This window comes from Gordionus sp. m RMFG-2023, chromosome 2 (assembly GCF_954871325.1).
Source record: "Gordionus sp. m RMFG-2023 chromosome 2, tfGorSpeb1-WG-v2, whole genome shotgun sequence".
Taxonomy (NCBI): domain Eukaryota; kingdom Metazoa; phylum Nematomorpha; class Gordioida; order Chordodea; family Parachordodidae; genus Gordionus; species Gordionus sp. m RMFG-2023.
In genome coordinates, this window is record NC_088776.1 from 58995624 (window position 1) to 59015364 (window position 19741).

Sequence of the window (19741 nt, forward strand, 5' to 3'; positions counted from 1 at the left end):
AGGGAAAGGAGCATATTTTTTGGCCGGAATGGAATAGGAACATAAAAATGCTTTTGTTTTGAATTCCTTGTTTTATATACTTTTAACATGATTAGTTCATCATATTCTCTACCATGCCCCTACGAGTATAAATTTCCGATATAAATATGGTGGCATTCATTTTTTTTAAAAGATAAATTGAAAAGGGAGATAGTTTAGATTAAAATAGAGTTTGAAATTAATTTGAGAAGGTTGTTAATTGAGTGCTAACGATTTTTAAGTTTTTTCTCAAAAAAATATTTTAGTTGTAAAAATAAATTATTTTAAGTATATATTTATTAAATAAAATCTAATCAAAAAAAATCATATTTTATTCAATTCGTGTCGATAATAAAGTAAATTTTTAAATTTAAAACTAAAAAATATTCTAATTATCGATTTATAAACGGGAGACAGAAAATATACCACAAAGTTTCATATAGTGCATATTTAGGTAGTTGTTAATCAATAAATATAAATTTAGTTCAATGTAAATGTATCACAGATTTGTTATATGAATAATATAAGTATTAAGATAACTTTTACATTTCCTCGTTATCCCTCACATATTTTTCTAATTTTTCCTCATCTAATTCATCCAATTCATCTTCTTCTATATCGTTTTTTTCGTTTTCAGTATCGTTATTTTCGTCTTCCAAATCGTTTTCAGCATCCTCTGTGTCATGATAATCATTAACATAATCTTCAAATGGCCTTTTATTATCTGTCCATACATCGTAGTTCAAATCATCCTTTTCTTCGTCATAAAGTTTATTGTCATAAAGTTTATTATCTTCCTCGTTGTGAAATGAATCGTTGACCTCATAGCCAGCAGAACTGATTGAGTCGGGCGAGCTAACAGTATAAGGTTTAGAAGGGTCATATCCCATGTCGGAATAATTAAACATTTTAAAATCCTGATCATAAACGTGCCGAATTTTTTTGTACAATTCGGGATCTAATGCTCTAAATATGGATTTGGTATCGCCGATCTTGCGAAACGAATGATTGGGTCTAAGATCGGCCGGAAACGGCATAAGTTTACTAAATTCAAGCATGTCAAAAAGCACCTGTCCATCTATATTCATATTTTCGAGTTTACCCACAAAATCGTAAGGTATGTTACAAGGTTGGCAAATGTTGTAGGAAGGTTGCCAATGGGCGTTCATTGACCTGCCCGGAAAATATTTCTCGTGTTCTACTATGTAAGATAGAAATTGGGAAAATGTTAACGGATGATCGTCCTCCTCGTTCCCTTCTTCTTCCTCTTCTGAATCTTCTTCTTCCTTCCCTCCTTTCCCTTCATCACTTATATTACTGGACCATGGGGGCCTAATCCATGCTTCCTCGAGTGATCCATTTGTGAGAACTTTAAATTTACCGCCATAATTCGTATTTGTTGTCTCTGAATTGTCTATACTAGAATTGATCCCCTCTTTACTTTGATTACTCGCTGTCAAATGTTTTAGCCTCATAATATTCTTGATTTCTTCGTGCACTGCGTTAACGACGTAATTGTTGGAACCTAAGATTTTATCGATGTAGGCAGAGTGAAGTCTCTCAAAGGGATGACGTGTAAATATGAACTTGGGATACTTATGAATTATGTCCAGCGTGTTTTTTTGTTTATGGTAATCTATTTTATTTAAATATTTTTTTTATCTATACACAAAATAAAAAAATAAAAAAATAAAAAATTTAAGTTTGTTATTAACCAGTGAAAGCCATATCAACGAAAAAATAATTGTTATTTAGAACTTAATTTTAATTTTATTATATTTATAAAAAAAAACTAAACTGAGGGTCTTAGAATTTTTCGTGAATAGCCAAGGAAGTTGCGTTACCATTGACATGTTGTAAATCCCTTTATTAATTCCCATCAGAATTTTTCTCCAGAAGGTAGTTCCGCATTTAGGTATCATGCACCAAATAATTTTAATATTTTCGTGCACGAATACAAAACTCATATCGATATCGTCAAAAACATTTTCGGGGGATGTAATATTCGTTGGAATAGAGTTGCAAATGTTACGAATCTGTTGGTTTTGGGCTATATACCTCACAGGGAGACCACGTTTATCAAATTTTCCTTCCTCTGTTCTCTTTATAACATGATTGGGGCTAACAATGTCGGCCGCAGTGTTGTAACCCATGTCTTCGTTTAAGAACGAATCATTTAAAAACCCGGTTGTCTTTAATTGAATTTGATGTTGGCGTTCAGAAACGTTATTTGTGCTATCGTTGTAATTATTATCTATAAATTCGAGAGAATTTAAATCGTGGTCTATTTTAAAATGAGGTAAACCATGTAAATGGGATGTCAATTTTTTCAGCGGATTCCATATTGAGTGATTTTGAATTTGAGTTAGAATTTTGTCTGAAATCTTATTGAGGCTAATTATATAGCAATAATTTAATTTAAATTTAAATTATAAAAATTATTTGTTAAATGGGTATGAGCCCATTTATATTTTACTAAAAAAAATATCTTTTGTTCGATCGCCATTAGGATCTATTCTGAGACTTGCAGAGGTACAATTTGCATGTCCTAACCAGGGCTTTTTTTTTAAATTTAGGCCCGGATTGGGTATGTTTAAAAATATTATAATATGGCCCGGCCCGTGTACCCGGGTGGCCAGGTATAGGACCAGGCCGGGCCTGCTGGTCTCTTAAATATATATTAAAAACAGAGTTTGAAAACCCAAAATTTTGATTTTAAAAATCCTTTTAAATCATAAAATTGTAAAAAAAATTAAACGGTTTTCAGTTTAAAAAATATGATTGCGATATGAAACTATATCAAAATCAACTATATATATAGAATTTTACAAAAGTTAAAAAAAGAACTAAAGAAAGAGGGAACATGTCACCCTAGAAAGGAGTGAATGCTTAGAAAAATGGATCGGCAGATTTCTAGATCCCTCGTTGGGGGAAATCTGTCTTCCTTTTTTCTTCCTAAGGTTTTGACAAGATTGAGGGCCTCCTTTCTAAACATTCATCGTGTGTTAGTGACTACAGGTATAAAGACTGTGTTTGTGAGGCGAGTATATGTATTTTTATTTCAAGGACCTCTGCCTTTTCGATCATAGAATGAGAGTGTTAGTCTTCGGCAAAATCAATGCAAATATAATCCCTGGTCAGTGGGAGATTGTTTCCATGGGAAATATTTTTTAAAGATAAATTTTTTTGATTATAACATAAGAAATCACAAAAAATTTGCACTCAAAAAAAAAGATTTTTGTTAAAAACAAAAAATATTTGGAATTTTTTGATAAAATTTGGTATCTCAAATCGGCAAACACTCGGAAAAACCTCGAGAGGGGTTTTTTCTTCGATAAAGACTTGCGATAGCAATCCTCAAGGCCAATTACATAACCTTCAATGGTAATCTACTAGCCAAAGAGCTAGCCTAGACCCTTTTTATACCATCCCCCCCGGTCTTCATTGTTATTTTTAAATTTTTCGTACATATTCCTTTTGTCCCATTTTAATATAGATTTTATTTATTCATTATCTGTTATATATAATTAAATTTTAAAAATGAAATTAATAGATAGCAGGAGACTAAATTTTTTCAATAAAATAAAAAAAATTGAGCAATAAAAAAAATTCTTTATAAAAAGATCATTATTTTTTTTAAAAAAAATCGTTAACCATCGAAGATCTCTGAATTTTATTTTGAAGAGCATTTCAAACTCTTAATTAAAAATTATGGCTCAATAGCTACCAACTTAACCAAATCTTTTTAATTGAATTGAAAAACGATAATTTTACTAGTTTATTTTCGTGTCCTGTGTGTCGTTAGAGAATTCTTTCAAAATTGGATCGAAGCTTTTGGGTCTAAATTTGTTAATTTCTAAAACTTTTTTATTAGAATCCAAGTATTTATCAGTAGATGTCGGGATACGGGTATGTCCTATGTTGAGAATAAACGTGGTGTCTCGCGTTTGATCTTGCGTCAAGTGATTCATGGCTAATCCTCTGAGTTTAGCCGCTTTCTTAGAATGCGATAAAGTGTCATCTCTTGGATGATCCTGATTCTCGATTGACGAGATATATGAATAAGGGATAGAGGGCTGAATATTCCCTAGATCCGGGGTATATGTAGTATTATGCCAAATAAAAAAAAACAACGATAACCATATTAGGATTATGCAGGAGAAAAATTTTAGAAGTTTATCAGTAGATCTTTTTAACATTATAAACCGTGAGAAAATTTTTTTATTTTTTTACCTATCTATTTTTTTTAAAAAATATTTCGTATTTCCATAAGAATAAGTTCCTACAACAAGATGCATGCATTTTAAGAAAAAAAATGGTTTAATTATTATGTATATCATCATAAATCATCATTCTTTCCCGTTTTCAAAACTATCCAGCAAGTTTATATAAAAGTTTTCACACTATTAACTCGAGTTGTTTTAATGGGAATAATATATATAATGCTACCGAGGTGTCGCATCTTTTGACCATTTTAAAAAGTATATAATATTTAAAATATAAATAAGGAAATATAGATAATATTTTTTTTTAAATAAATAAAAAATTTATATCTAAAATGATTGAATTTCATTTTTTCGACAATTTAAAATGTCATTATCTTTAAGAATACATTTAATTTTTGTTTGAAAAAATATGCTTATATATAAAATACGTAATTTATAAGTTCAAATGCCTTTTACTTAATTATTCATCTTCAAAAAAAAAATAAACATAGAAACTTTTAAAGACATTTAAATTATTTTTGTATTAAAAAAAAAATTATTATTATTTAATTCCTTAATTCACAAACATAATTAACAGCATATCAAAATAAAAAAAATGTAAATTAAACAAAGCTAAAAATTTAATAAAATTTAATATATATATAAACTTGGATTTTCGGAAAAGTATGTTCGCGGCGAAGTTAGCCAAAACAATTCGTTTTTTGGGGGGTCGGGGTAAGCCTGAGCCAATTTTATATAGCTGAAATCAAGTCTGCAAAGATAATTTGGATAAAGCTGAGCCAATTTTATATGGTTAAAGTTTGAATCCATTTTATAAGGTTGAGACTAAACCAATTTTACATAGTTAAAAGAACAAGACAGCGGTTTTTTTTTACTCAAGGTTCTGTTTTTTCGCTCAAACGATGCCAAATTCATCTCTCCGTAAAATAGAAAAGCTTTTAATAATGAGCGATGCGATAAAACTAGTTCGAAAGCTATGATGAAATGTGATGCGATGAATTTGGCGTAACTTTAAGCCAATCTCGCGCACTTTAAACGAGACCCCTATAATGCTAAGAATAATTTTTTTTTAGCTTGGCTTAGTTTAAATATGACGTTTATGATATGATAACTTTCCGAATTTAATTTTTTTTTTTTTAAATTCAATCATCCAAATGATTTATTTTTTTTGATTTTATTATTCCCATTCAAAAAAAAAATTGAAAAGAGGGGTTTTATATTTTTAGGCCTGGTTCAGCCCAATTTTTTTTTTAAAATATTTAATTTTAAATATTTGGCCCGGCCCAGATATTTTTTTTAAATAAAAAATTTAAGCCCGGACCTGGTATTACGGCCCGGCCCTCTGAGATTTATCAATCCACTGTGTCAACCTTGAGGCACCTTCTTACGTTTTTTTTTAAACATATAAAAAAAATTTTTTATTCATTTTAAATTTATTCTTATTTCTATTTATTTATTTAAAAATAAAAAATGTTGATTTATTTGAATTATATTTAATATATCATTTAGCAATCAAGAGTTGGGAAAAATAATAATATATATTTTAAAAAAAAGAAGAATACCATGTATGTTGAACTAAGAGGGAAAAGGGAATATTTCGAAGAAACACTTGTAATTCCCTTTTAGGATTTCAAATCAAATTTTTTGTTTGAGGGAGAGGGACTCGTTTTTAACCCCCGACCTTAATGAAATTTTTTTTATACCCGATTGATTTAAAAATTTTAGGGATTGGGAACCGCAGTTTCCCAAAACACTAAAAATTAGAAGGATATAAATAAAAGAATTTAAAATGGACCTATATTTATTGCATTTTTTGGATTTCTCGGAGTTCCAAGAGGTTAGAGTTTCTATCAGCGGGAAGTGAGGTAACACATAACACATCCTTGACAATAGTATATGAATGTGTAGTAAGCGGAAATCGTGGAGTAGCTCTATGGAAATTAAGAGGAGCAGTGTTAATTATGATACATGCAGGTCATCAAGGTGTTGAACGTATGAAACAATGGGGAAGAGAGTATTATGAAGAGATTTTAAATATAAGCCGAAGTTGTGTAATGCCTAATTCTTGGGCTAGTATGCCTCATAGGGATAAAGAAAGTGTTTGGCCTAAGGCTACTCAATCTTGGGACAGGATCCATATAGATTTTTTTTGATTTTGAAAAATACAATTTTTTTTCTCGAAATTTTCACTATTCCTTTCTTTTTTTTTGGGGGGGGGGGGGGGGGGGGGGGGGGTTTGAAATAAAAATAAAGATTAATAAAAAATAATAATTAAAGAAAGTAAAAAAGTGGTCATAAAATTAGTTTCAAATATAAGAAGAAGTTATATTTAAAGTGAGGAACGGCAACATTATATAGATATATTTGAGGGTTAAGAATAAAATATAATTAAATAGTGTGACAGAAAAATTGTGTTGAGATTGGGTATAAGTATATAGATATATTTAAGGGTTAAGATTAAAAAAATAAATTAAATAGTGTGAAGAAAAACTGTGTGGAGATTAGAATAAGGATATTAAAATTATTATATTTAAAGTGGATAACCACAACAATCCCCAGTCAAGTCTTTTGCCACCGAGCCAAGTTGTTATAGACATGCCATCAAGACGCTTACCGTCTTTATTTAGGAGAGTGAACGACTCCAAATTTGATATCGTTTATATTGTATCTTATTTTATAATTGAAATTGTAAACACAATATTTAAAAAATAAAATTATGATAATTCTCTCCCCTCTCTTATGAATCAAATTATTTATCATTATACAAAACTCATATTTTAAATATTATAATTTTTACAAATTTTCATCTAAAAAAATTTATAAATGCTTACTTACCCTTCTAAAATTATATTATCATTAAAATTACGGTAAATCTTATTTATAATTCATAATTTCTTATTATAAACAAAAATTGAAAATCTCTATCGATTGCCAACGCTGGCCAAAATCGCAATGGACTATTTCCCACAGCGGGCTACATTAGTAGCATGTGATAAAATATGAAAAAAATGGAATAAAATGAATCCAAAGTTGGTTCAATCTCCAATGATACTTCTCGAATCATGGATTAAAAAAAATGGAATTATTTTTGATTTTTTTTAAAAAAGATAAATAAAATATTTTTTATATATTTTAAAACCAAATATCTATCACATTATATATATCAAGAACTCATTAAATATGCAAATTGATTTATATTATATTCAATAAATTTGGTATTGACTTAATATTATTTTGAAAACATAGGGTAGTTAGTTGTATTGTATAATATAATAAAAAAATGATTTGATTATATATAATTAAAATATTGACAATTTAACATATTTCATTTTTAATAAATTCAATGCACTATAAAAATTTAATAGCTTAACAAAAAAAAACATATGGGATCAGACCGAACTGGACCGACGGTCCCACGGTCTGGCATCCAGACATAACGCGACTGTCTAATTTCATTTTAGAAATAAGAACGGATAGGAGCGAACCGTTTGCAAACATATGAAGCTATATAAAACAAAGAAATTAAATTTTAAGAAAAACATAATTGGGTTCCTAAAAAGAAACTAAAAATGTTTATATATATGTGGGTTCGAATCCAGCAAGGACTAGTTTTTAATCTAACCCCGCGCCCATGGATAACTTTTGGAATCATAATTTTTCAATAGTAATTTATATGCATTAAAAATGGCCACTGATAACTTTTAAAATCATATTTTTAATTTTTAATATTTGCTCTTTCGTATTTTATCACTAACTCATTTGTTTCATATGTTATTATATCATATTATAGTTTTAAAAAATCAATTTTTTCTTACCATTTTCGCGCCAAAATTTTAATTCATATTTTCGGTTATCAAAACTTGCTAAAAATATAAGTAATAATTTTATTATTAAATATATATATATATATTAATATTTTTATATAAAAATTATCATCTTTTTAAACATTTTAGGTGCTGGAATTTGAGCATAATGCCATTTGGCATCAATGGTCATTTCTTATGCATTAAAATATTTTTTTATCAATAAATGGGAATTTTAGTCAAATTATTTAGGATATTTAGATTTAGATTAAAACGGAAGTGGGGAGGAGGGGGGGGGGTAATCAGATTATATTTTGATAATAGTTTACTGTATTGATTATTTAATGTCTATTAGTTTTCTTGGATATATGGAGAGGTCCTAATAAATATTTTATATATATAACATGTAATAATATGAGATACTTCTTAATTACTTTGCATTTAGATATGACTACACTTATCCCCGAGGGTGATATTTCTGAAGCTGATATAGAGAGAAGACAATTATTATCCTTTGCTAGGAGATGATTTGCCAACCTCATCTTATATTACAAATGAACTAGGTCTTGAATTGGAGGATATAATCGAAGATACTACTATAACTAAAATAAAAGATAACTCTCTTTGGTCTAATAAGACATTGGAAACATGAATACAGAATTTACTCCTATGGTGGAAATTCCTGAACCAGATTCAACTCTAACCTATTTTCGTAAAATTTTGGACAACCAAATGATCAGCAATTTTGTATCAGAAACAAATATTTATTCCTTCCAATGTTGTGGAAAATCTATAAATACTGATAGCAATGAAATTGAAAAATTTATTTGAATGCATTTGTATACTAGCTTAGTTAAGATGCCTTTTATACGGCAGTATTGGTCGGTTGAGACATCTATTCCACAAGTATCAGAAACTATGTCCCGCAATCGTTTTCTTTAGATCCAAAAATTTTTCCACATTAATAATAACAAAAATATGGTAAATAGAGAAGATAAAGGTTACGACAAATTATTCAAAATTCAACCTTTCATATGCCAGCTAAAAAAAATTTCAAAAAAATTCAACTCGAAGAGAAGTTAGCTGTAGACGAATTCATAATTCCTTTCAAGGGGCGCTCTAAATTAAGGCAATACATTAAATCAAAGACCCATAAATGGGGGATAAAAGTGTTTGCCCTATGTGGCTCTTCTGGATTTATGTATGATTTTAAAATATACTAGGGAAAGTCTACTAATAATATAAAATCATATTTAGGTATCAGTGGAGATATCGTACTTGGCCTGTCTGAAATAATACCATCAAATAAAAACCATAAATTATATATGGATAATTTTTTCTCCTCATACCAATTATTTATGATTCTTAAAAAAAAGGATACTTGGTGTTCGGAACGGTAAGGTCTAACCAATTATCATGATGCACACTTAAAAACGATAAGGCTTTAAAAAAGGAAGAATGAAGCGCTGTAGATTATAAAAGTGAAAAAAACGGTATTATTATCTGCAAATGGCAGGACAACAAAGCTGTTATTACAATATCTAATTTTATAGGTGTTTTACCTACGACCAAAATTAAACGATGGTCTGTATCGGACAAAACCTTTATAAATGTAGAAATGCCCGCTATAATTAAAAACTATAATGAGGCAATGGGTGGAGTAAATCTTCACGATATGCTGGTGGAGTTATATAGGACAGATATTAAATGAATTCCATTTATTGGATTCTTGTGTAATAAATGCATGGCTCCTTTATAGACGCCATATGAAAGCAAATAATATCAAATTTATGACATTATTGGCATTTAAATCTCAAATAGCAAAAGGGATGATGCTAACAGGAAAGGATTATAACAATAAGACTGGAAGACCTTCCAGTATAATTGTAAAGAGAAGAAAAGCCATAAATATTGTCCCCATATCGGATATAAGATATGACCAAGTAGGTCATTTCCCAAAAGCCCGTAACAATTAAACAAAGGTGGAAGTATTGCGTAGATGCATATTCAAGAATTATGTGTCAAAAGTGTAATATTTATTTATGTTTAAATAATAAACGAAATTGTTATTTGTTATTTGTCATTTCATATGAAATAAAATATTTTTTTAAATGAACTTGCATTTTGCCCATTGATGACATTTCTAATCAATGAATATTTTTTGATAATACTCGAAATAAGTTTTTTTGATAAAAATGTGTTATTTGTGTCTATAATAATTATCTCTTAAAAAAAAAATTTTTCATCGAGAGAAAAGAAGTAGGGCGCGAAAGGGCTAAAAAGCCAACTTTGTAGTCCTGTGTTGCTGGGGGATGATGGGGGAAAATCGCCTGATTCCACCTTTACATTTTAATAAAATTTTGGTCTATGGTGTTAGCAAATGTTCTGATAGGATTTTATTACTAACATATAGAGAAAATCATGTATGGTCTAAAAAAATATATACTTATCTTCTCACTAATTAAAGAAAAAGTTTAAAAAAAAATTAATAAAAATTTTGGCTCCCAGAACTGTAATTGTATAGTGAGATTTGGGTTACATCTAGTGTAACTTATTGTAAGAAAAATGAATCATAAACAAATGATTTTAAAAAAAAAACTTAAAGGCTTTTTTATTCGAAGGAAAAGTTTGCTCGTACAGCTTAATATTTTGCATTTGCAAGTTAAAAAAAATAGATTTCTGTCCTAATAGTAGATTCCAGGTTTGGTCATTGCTTATATACTGAATAATTAGAAAGAAAAAAAGTTATTTATTTAAGGTAAGGTTGTATTCCAAATAGTTTATTTTAGCGATTACATACTATCAATGTTTACATTAAAATCGCTTCAAGTTGCAATTGAGCTTATGTACGATAAGGTAAATTATTGAGCGATGTAAAAAGTGAACTTCAAAAAAGCTCTCTTCACGAGGGTTAATCTATTCGCTTCAATTTGTATACTAAATCATTTCAATGTGCAAGATACGAAACATTTGGCAGAAATGAATACGAGGCATGCTTAAGGATTTTAGGCTTTTTCAATTTAAAAGTGTTCTGCTTCATGAAATATAGTTTTTTTTAAAGTAATTTTGGATAAAAATAAGTTAGCTTCCTAAAAACTTAATGTGATAAAAATTTAGTCCTACTTATATGTGCCTAACTAATAATATAATTTCATTATTCCTTATTTTCAACAACTGCAAATCATTAATTAATACATATTATTTGAAGAACCCGTCAATAATTAAATTCATCAATGATGAGAAGTGGATTACATTTTAATTCATTTTTTTTCCTGTTGAAATTCGTAATTATTTTTTGAATCAATTCGTGGTTTACTATGAGCCAATTTTTAAAAAATACATTAGGATTAAATATTATTTTGGAGTCTGTTAATGAGTGCTCATATCGTTAGGATAGGTACATTTCCGACTAAAATCAAGGTAATAATTAGTGAGTTTTTGGAGAAAGTAACTTACTATTGTAACTAGTTGACTAGAAGTAACTTTTATTATCCCCATTTACTGGTAACATAATATGCAACCAATAGAAATTGCCCCTCATTTAATCAACAGTTGTTTTTTTTAAAAACATAATATATTTTTTTTAAATAATAAACGCCAACTAACGGATTATTATTTATACAATTTTTTTAAATTATAAATAAATTTTAGATGATAGAAAACCAAGAGACAGGGATTTGATGCTAAAAACAGAATTTATTAATAATTATATATAAAATTCTACCTAGGATGACAATTTGAATGATAAAATGATAATTGAAATAAAAGATAAATTTCAAAAGATTAAAAAACATAGATGGGAAAAGTTGTAAACAGGACTATAAAAAAAAGTATTTTAAAAGAAATATAAAGATTTAAATCAGAGTCTACAAAATCAAACATATATTTTTTTAATCCAAATTAAAATAATCTTTAAAATAAATATAATATGTTTTTTAAAAAAATCTTACTTTAAAAAAAATCCCTTTTTTAATAACTAATTTGAATTCATATTAAGGGGGTTGGGATGATATATTACGTTAGCAGATGTGTTATTAAATTATCGCAATGCGACACATTCGGTGACAAAAATGTCATCTGCAGTTAGATAATTAGGTAGGAAATTGAGATGTAAATGGAGTTTATTAGAGAACAATGACTATGATGTTAAGCCTGATTTAAAAGAATCATTTGTAGAAAATTAACTTTAGGTAACTCTGTTTGTGAAAGTGCGCCTAAATCAAGATTGACATGTAGGGACTGTCATTGGGTGGATCAGTAATGTCGTGTGGGAAATCAAGTTAGTCCTTAAAGTCATCGTCTACATGAGCGGGAGGGGTAGGAACAGTTTGCATCCTATTTTTTGAGGGGGAAGGGGTAAGATGCTTTAATGGGGTAGGATAAATTTTTTGGGGAATTATCTATTAAATTTTGAGATAAAATAGGACAAAATTTATTGCTGTAAAAATTAATATTTTTATTATAGTATTATTATAGCACAATTCATCGACCAAATCTATAGAATGCAAACATAAACATTGTTTTCCAAATAAACTATCCTTTTAAATGTAATTTAAAAGGTTTAGATATTTTAGCAAGCTCATAATGCCATAATAATTAATTCATTGTAGATAATGGAGGTTTTAATTGAATTTATTATTTAAAAAATAAATTTTTATATTCAAAAAATATCGATAGTTGGTAGTAGAGATAGATTAATATAAGTTACCTTTATAAATTCTTTGAAAAGAGTATCAATAAATAAATAGGTTAAAATAACGATAAAAAAAAACACAGTCGCCGGAGGTGGCGATTTTTTAGGGGGGTAGGCAAAGGTTTTTGAAGGGGGTTTGCATCCAGTGAAAATCCTATCATGTAGACGCTGCTTAAAGTTATGATTGAGCACATCGATCAAATTAACGATATTTGATAAACTTATTAAGTAAATATTCAATTACTAGCCAATAAATTGTCGGTTATTTATTTTTTTAACTACAATTTTTTTTAATTTATGCGTACCTGTTAATTTTACTATTATATATAATTTCATTTAGTCCCTACCCCATTATAATGTATTTAGATTGTAGTCCAAAAATAAGGAAACAACAAAATTATAATAATGCACTTTTTCCCCAATATCTCTAGTCCCTTCATTTCTATAATATATCTACTCCCTTCATTTCTATAATATATCTACTCCCTTACCCAATATATTCAGTTACTTCCCCATTATAACGTTATTTCACATTCTAAAATAATGTTATATTTTAATTTAAAAAAAATTTTTTTTTTAATTGATGCATGTAGTTACTTGTTTATTTAAATGTTTTTATGTTCTGAGGTGTCAAGTTAATATTATGTTGAATTTATTTTATTAAGAATATATTTGACTTTATGTGTTTACTTAAATGTTTTTATGTTCTGAGTCGTCAATTTAATATTAGATCATATTATGTTCAATTTATTTTTATTAGGTATATACTTAACTGTTGTATGATATTTTGATATATAAAAATCGTGATTATAAAAAATTAACTTTTGGATAAAAAAAAATTGCTTTTAAAAAAAAAATAAAGTCATTTTTATAACCTATTATTTCTTTTATATCAATTAGAACTCAACCAACTCTTACCTTTCTCAGTCAATACTACCCAACATAAGCTTATCCCTAATTCTCGTTCAACCTGATTTATTTGTTCATATCAGTGGCCCCTACACTTTCTGAGCGAATGAAGCAGAGTACCCCCCTGAAAAGTACCCCCTTGAAAAGTACCCCCCCCCCTTCGAAAAAATTATAATTATTTTATGACACCCATAAATTTCAATTTATTGCAATCATTTTTTTAATATATAATATAAATAAAATGCAAAAAATATATACTTTATAAATATTATTTTTAAATTAATAATTTAGATAAATTAGGGGAAGAGAAAGCGAAAGAATTTATAATTTCATCAATATGGTTAAATTATTGAGAAATGAATCTTTCATGGTACTACGAAGTCTTGTTTTAATTAATTTAATTTTACTCCTGACTCTTTCGACATTACACGAGGTTGTAGGAATGGTTAATATTTATATAAAATTCTTAAATTAGGGAAAGCAGAAAAATTTAAAAGTAGACGATAAGGTAAAATAAATGAATAGTTTTTCCAATCTGAATCGTAAGTCCCTGAATTATCATCATCATTAGAAGAAGCTAAATAATGTATTGGTAAAAATATTTAAATTAAACAAATTTACGATTCTCAGAATCTGTCAAACCTTTAGATTTCATGAGTAATAATTATATTCCCCATTTTGGCCTTCTTATAAATATTTCTAAACTTCAACATTTCTTCGAAAATTTGAATTCACACATATACTGGATATCTTCTTTAATAATTGATTTTTCTGCCATTCCCTTTGGCGTAAAAAATGAATTTTATCATCGAATCATCATTAAATCTTTCGTTAAACTGCATATGTTATATTCATTAAAATCTATTAAAGCTAAATTAATATTTATTACCAGTAGAGAGATAATAGGAATTTCTTGTTCTACTTTATCAAATCTCTGCTATGTGTCTGCCTATAAAAATATATTGCAGAGATAAAAATAAGAGAATTAAATAATATCAGGTTCACTAATTTAATGATCATTATCAGAATCATCAGATACTATATTTTCTTCTAACACATTTTCTTTATTATTAGGACACTTTTAAAAGATAATTATATTAATTAAAAATATTTATTATACCAACAGCATTGAATTCCCAATTTTTACTTCTTTTTTCGTATAAATAATTAAATATTTAATAAAAAAATTACTTTGCTATTTGTCCAATTTTGAGTAACATTCTTAATAGCTACTATTTTAAAGCTTTTCTTTATATCGTTAAAATTAAGCACACCATGTCTTTTTCTAATGTGATCTATCCATTTATCATCTCTTATATTATAGTGCGCACAAATTGAACATTTCAACGCTGCGTTTCAAAACGCAAATAATGCATTTTAATTGCATTCGTTTAAATTGAGTACTTTGCGTTTTGTATTTTAAAATATTGATATTCGTTTTAAAACGCTGCGTTGAAACGTTCAATTTGTACGCGCTATTATGCAATTTGCAATTTTTAATTAGGCATTTGTATTTTTTTTGGTTAATATATTTAGGCATATTTTAAAATTGGAAAAATAATTTATGACAAGAAATCTCGGATAACAACCTAATTTACTGAACATCGACCAAAATTTCCGTCAATAATATATTAAATTAAATATTAAGTTGGGGAAGGGGGGTCTTATTATTACATTTATAAACCAGAAATCACTTGATCATGATGGATGTAACAAAATAGTAAAAGAATTAAATAATAAAGAAAATTTTTAAAAAAAGTACCCCCACTCAAATTTACTGAAGCAGTTGCTTGGACCCCTACCCACGTTGTGGGGGCCATCTGGTTCGGAACAATTCTTTTCCAATTAATACTATTATACCTCAAGCTAATCCCTACAATTAGCGCTGTTAAGCGACCCGTTTTGAGCCGATTTTTAAAAATGGATAACTTAATATTTTAGCCAGAAAAAATATTTTTAAGTCTCGAGATTTGGCTAATTGATGTCTATGTGCCATCTATCAGCAAAATCTTCATGCTTGCAAAATATTATTCTAGATAAAATATTGAATTAGCCGTTTTTAAAAATCGGCTCAAATCAAGCCGTTTAACAACACTACCGAGACCGACAATAAGGTTATTTTTTTTAAATTTTATATTTTTATAGATATAATAAACAAAGAAAAATATTTTATTGTTTTATTATATCTATTATAATAATCCACAAAAAACGTCAATCAAATTTAATCAATAGTGTTCTTTTAAAAAATATTTGCCCAATGATGATCATCATATAGCAGTTATAAGCCAATAGTAATTCCCATGTGATTTATAATATGGCGAATCAAATGCATAACTACCATCATTCCAGAGTTATGTGATACTATATGGAAAACATTAAATAGATATTCAGTTCCAACTTAAGAACATAGTGAGAAGGTATTAAATTTAGATATTAATATATTTTTAGATTGCCCAAGATTATTTGGAGAATGGATTTCCAAACTGCCTTGGCTCATTAGATGGTAAGCACATAAAAATAAAAAGTCCTGCAAAATATAAAACCCATTTTTACAATTATAGATATTTTAAATAATCAATTGCTTGGTTTACTGATAGCAATTACAATTTATATTTATAGATGTGAAATAAAGTAATGGTGGCACTTTCAGATATAGTAGTTTATATCAAAGTAAAATTTTAATATTAATAAATAATTTTTAATCATTTTAGAGTTAGAAAATCAAACTCTTTCTATTCTTCCTCCAAAATCTATGCCAATTAATATCATTCCATATGTAATTACATTAAAAATCCAATAAAATAGTATGTGCATTGAATGCACTGAATACACACCTAATATTATACCTATTCTTGAATATTTAGGGATCAGTATAACTTTAAAAGCATCAAGTACCAATTCAAGAGGAATAAGAGATTTATTTAAATACTATTTTAATTCTTGAATTTATGTATAATTTAAAATTATATAACATTATATTGGCAAGCAGAATTTTCTCCTTTATTTGATTATGAATCAGAAATTTTCCTATCTTATGATGTGTTATTTAAAAATTTATATTTATTTGGGGTTATTCTAAAATTTTCCATATATTTAGTAATTTTAATTTATGTGCACAATTAAAAAATCTTTTAAACTAAATTTTAATTCATTTGTATTTGTAATTTGTAATCTAAAAATTTATTCTTGCTAGATGAGAGTTTGTGTTACCAAGGTGTGCTTTGTGCTTTCCATTATTAAAAACCCTCAAGGAAGGATCTATTTCACAATCTATTAGAAATTTAAATTTTATACAACTATATATCTCTTAATTAGATAATTTTTATGCATAAGTAAATATTTGCATCTCTTATCTTTTCTAAAAATTTGACCTTTCTACATGCATTATATAGTTTTGTATATTTTCTCATAACTTCCTAATTGGAGAATGTATGTTATTCATAATTATTATAACATTCTTGATTAATTGTATAACCTTTTTGTTTTACTTATATATAATTTGACTATCATTGATTAACCTCTTATTATTTGTTAACTTAAAATTATATTTTTTCTATTGTAATTTAATAACAATGTCTTAAATTTAATTTTATATTTTAAAACTAAGTAATAAATATTTTGGAAGGGTGGTGGTTTGTTTAAAATTTAAATAAGGATGAACATATTTTCAGCATGGTACTTTAATATGTATTCATAAATTTCATATAAATACCACGAGCTAACCAGTAGAATGATAGGTAAATCAGATATTTCCCCTTCATTTGATGATAATTTTGAAAAAAAATGGCAACAAAAAATATGTACATATAAGACACATATAATATAAACCCCTTACATGAGACCTCTTTTTCTGGATACAAGGAAAAATATTCTGGGTTTTCCTGGGCTTGGAAAATATTTTTCACAATTAATATGGATTTGGACGTAGCTTGGGAAACAGATTTCAAAATTATTATAGTCTTAGATTCCTGAAAATTTTTTAATTTTAATAATGGGCTAGAAATTGGCCTGAAAATTTTTTTTGAAGACATGGCCAGACCTGATCAAAAACCAAGGCTCATGAGACTTTCAAATTCTGATTGTATTTTTAAATGCATTGTGACATTTATTTTATTTCAATTCTCAACTACCAAAATCATTATGGTCTTTGGCGGGTTTGAGAAAATTTTCAGTGCGTGGACCTGGCTTGGGAATTTTTTTAATATTAGGCATAGGTGTAATATTTAACCCAGAATATTTACATGGCCCTCAGGTAAAAGCTAATTTAAATATATTTTTATTCAAAAAAATAGTATTCACTCTTAGTCTTAATGGGTTGGCCTTCTGAAGTAGGGGTGAGCTGGGTTAAAATAGAATAAATAATAGATATGGTTTTTAGGGATTTACCTATCTCCAGGTTTGGAAAAAAAATTTGAAAATTACTGGGTTGGCCAGGCTTGAGAATTTTTTTGTAAAATTATTATGGGTTGGGCTGGGCTTGGAAAATATTTTTATAAATTATATTGGGCTGGGCTTGGGGAAAATTTTTCAAAATTATTATGAGCTTAGACGCATGAGAAATTTTTTGTTATTAACCACTGGTCAGACATTGGCCTAAAGCAAATTTTTTGCAAGCCTCTCGGCCAGATCAAAAAACCAAGGCCCATGAAAATCTGATTTTGATTGTATTTTTAAATTCATTATGATTATTTAAATATTTTATTTCAATTCTCAACTACCAAAATTATTATGATCTTTCATTGGGCTTGGAAGAATTTTTCAAAATAATTATGGCTTTGTACTTTGCCTGGAAATTTTTTTTAATGTTAAATATAGGTATAAGTGTGCGGTATTATCAAGTAAAAGCTTTAAATTTATTTTTACTTAAACCCTAGTATTTACACTTAGTTTTAATGGATTGAACATGGCCTGAAAGGGGGAGGGGGTAAAAAGGGTTATTATTTTCAAATAACAGGTAACAACTATCGTAAAAGTAAGAAAATTCTCATTCCCCGTCATTTTTGACGGGTTAACTACTAGTATTATATATAAAAATGTAATTTTTTTTTTGAAAAAAAGAAAAAGTAAAATAAAACCAAAAGTAAATAATATTTTTAAAAATAAGAACTTATAGAATTATACAATAAAAAATAACGTTATAAATATATATATTCTTTCTTGCGTAGAATGTGCACGGTAATTTTAATAAATAAGAATTTATGAATGAAAGACCACATTATTGATGATTTCTTTAAATAAAAGATCGCTAAGCGACAAATTAACTATACTTAGGGATCAACGATACGCTATCTACCTTTTACAAGAAACTCATCTTTAACGGAAGTACGAAACCTCCTAGCTATAGCTTATTGCATCTCGAATACTAAACACATATGGGTAAGGATGGCGATTTTTAGGGTCAAACTGGCCATAAAACCAGGTAGGCATTTTACCCACGAGGCCGCGAGAAAATGCCAATTTTTGGCCGATCAGATAAAAATATCAAAAAATAGGCCGATTAGAAAAAAATAAATATTATTATGTTCACATTATTTTCTCTTATCATTTATTTATTTTTAATGATATCTATATGATTTGAATATCATATTCCTTGACAATTGCCATGTCGTTTACTATAATTTAATACATAAAATACCAGTAACGTCATTTGACGCTATAAATCATTACCACGTTTTTTTCTTTGTTTTTTTTTCAAATGAATTAAAAACACTTTCGTTTGAGTAGAGTGAAAGATAAGTTTTGATTAATCCACTATATTACATTTTCATACATTGATTTATTGTAGAAATAATATAGCCAACATTTCTAGTTCTTTATTCATTGAAATCAAATAAAATCAGGTCGGTAAATCAGATTAAAGGATAGATGCTTGGATGAAACACAATAATTCATCTGTCCAAAATAAGTTGAGAAAGCTGCAAAAAATAGGTTAGATAAGATGGTGGGCATGTTAAAAAGCCCTTAGAGGATATATGGTAAAGGGAGCTTGCTCCCAATAACGATAAATGCACTTCAATTTATAATTGATAATAAATCTTTTAAGCCAAAAACTTGATAATTTATGTAAATTTAAGACTCTAAGTACAGCTATA

At 27.8% G+C, this 19741-nt stretch overlaps 1 protein-coding gene across 4 annotated transcripts; it reads right to left on the reverse strand.

Moving 5' to 3' along the window:
- Positions 1-433: 433 nt before the first annotated feature.
- On the reverse strand, positions 434-14331 carry LOC135923215 (uncharacterized). Of its 4 annotated transcripts, XM_065457852.1 has the most exons (9): positions 14292-14331; positions 12233-12411; positions 6789-6912; positions 6040-6443; positions 4892-4995; positions 4468-4491; positions 3793-4105; positions 1817-2412; positions 434-1654 (listed from the first exon to the last, which is right to left on the reverse strand). In XM_065457852.1, exons 4-9 carry the CDS (start codon positions 6123-6125, stop codon positions 561-563), a joined length of 2217 nt encoding a protein of 738 aa, XP_065313924.1. In that variant the 5' UTR covers positions 6126-6443; positions 6789-6912; positions 12233-12411; positions 14292-14331; the 3' UTR covers positions 434-560. The 4 variants fall into 4 exon arrangements, with proteins under 4 accessions (XP_065313924.1, XP_065313926.1, XP_065313925.1 ...); XM_065457854.1 differs by lacking the exon at positions 14292-14331 and having other exon boundaries at positions 4892-5069; positions 12233-12455; XM_065457853.1 differs by lacking the exons at positions 12233-12411; positions 14292-14331 and having other exon boundaries at positions 6789-7283.
- Between the last annotated feature and the right edge of the window lie 5410 nt (positions 14332-19741).

What these genes read in the sequence shown, in the direction of transcription:
- LOC135923215 (XM_065457852.1), bottom strand. Translation starts at nt 6,125, where the DNA reads ATGTGTTATGTGTTACCTCACTTCCCGCTGATAGAAACTCTAACCTCT. An exon ending in CAGGACACGAAAATAAACTA is followed by an intron (nt 2,413 to 3,792) that starts GTAAAATTATCG and finishes CTATATAATTAG; the next exon opens with CCTCAATAAGATTTCAGACA. An exon ending in GAAAAATTCTAAGACCCTCA is followed by an intron (nt 1,655 to 1,816) that starts GTTTAGTTTTTT and finishes TAAATAAAATAG; the next exon opens with ATTACCATAAACAAAAAAAC.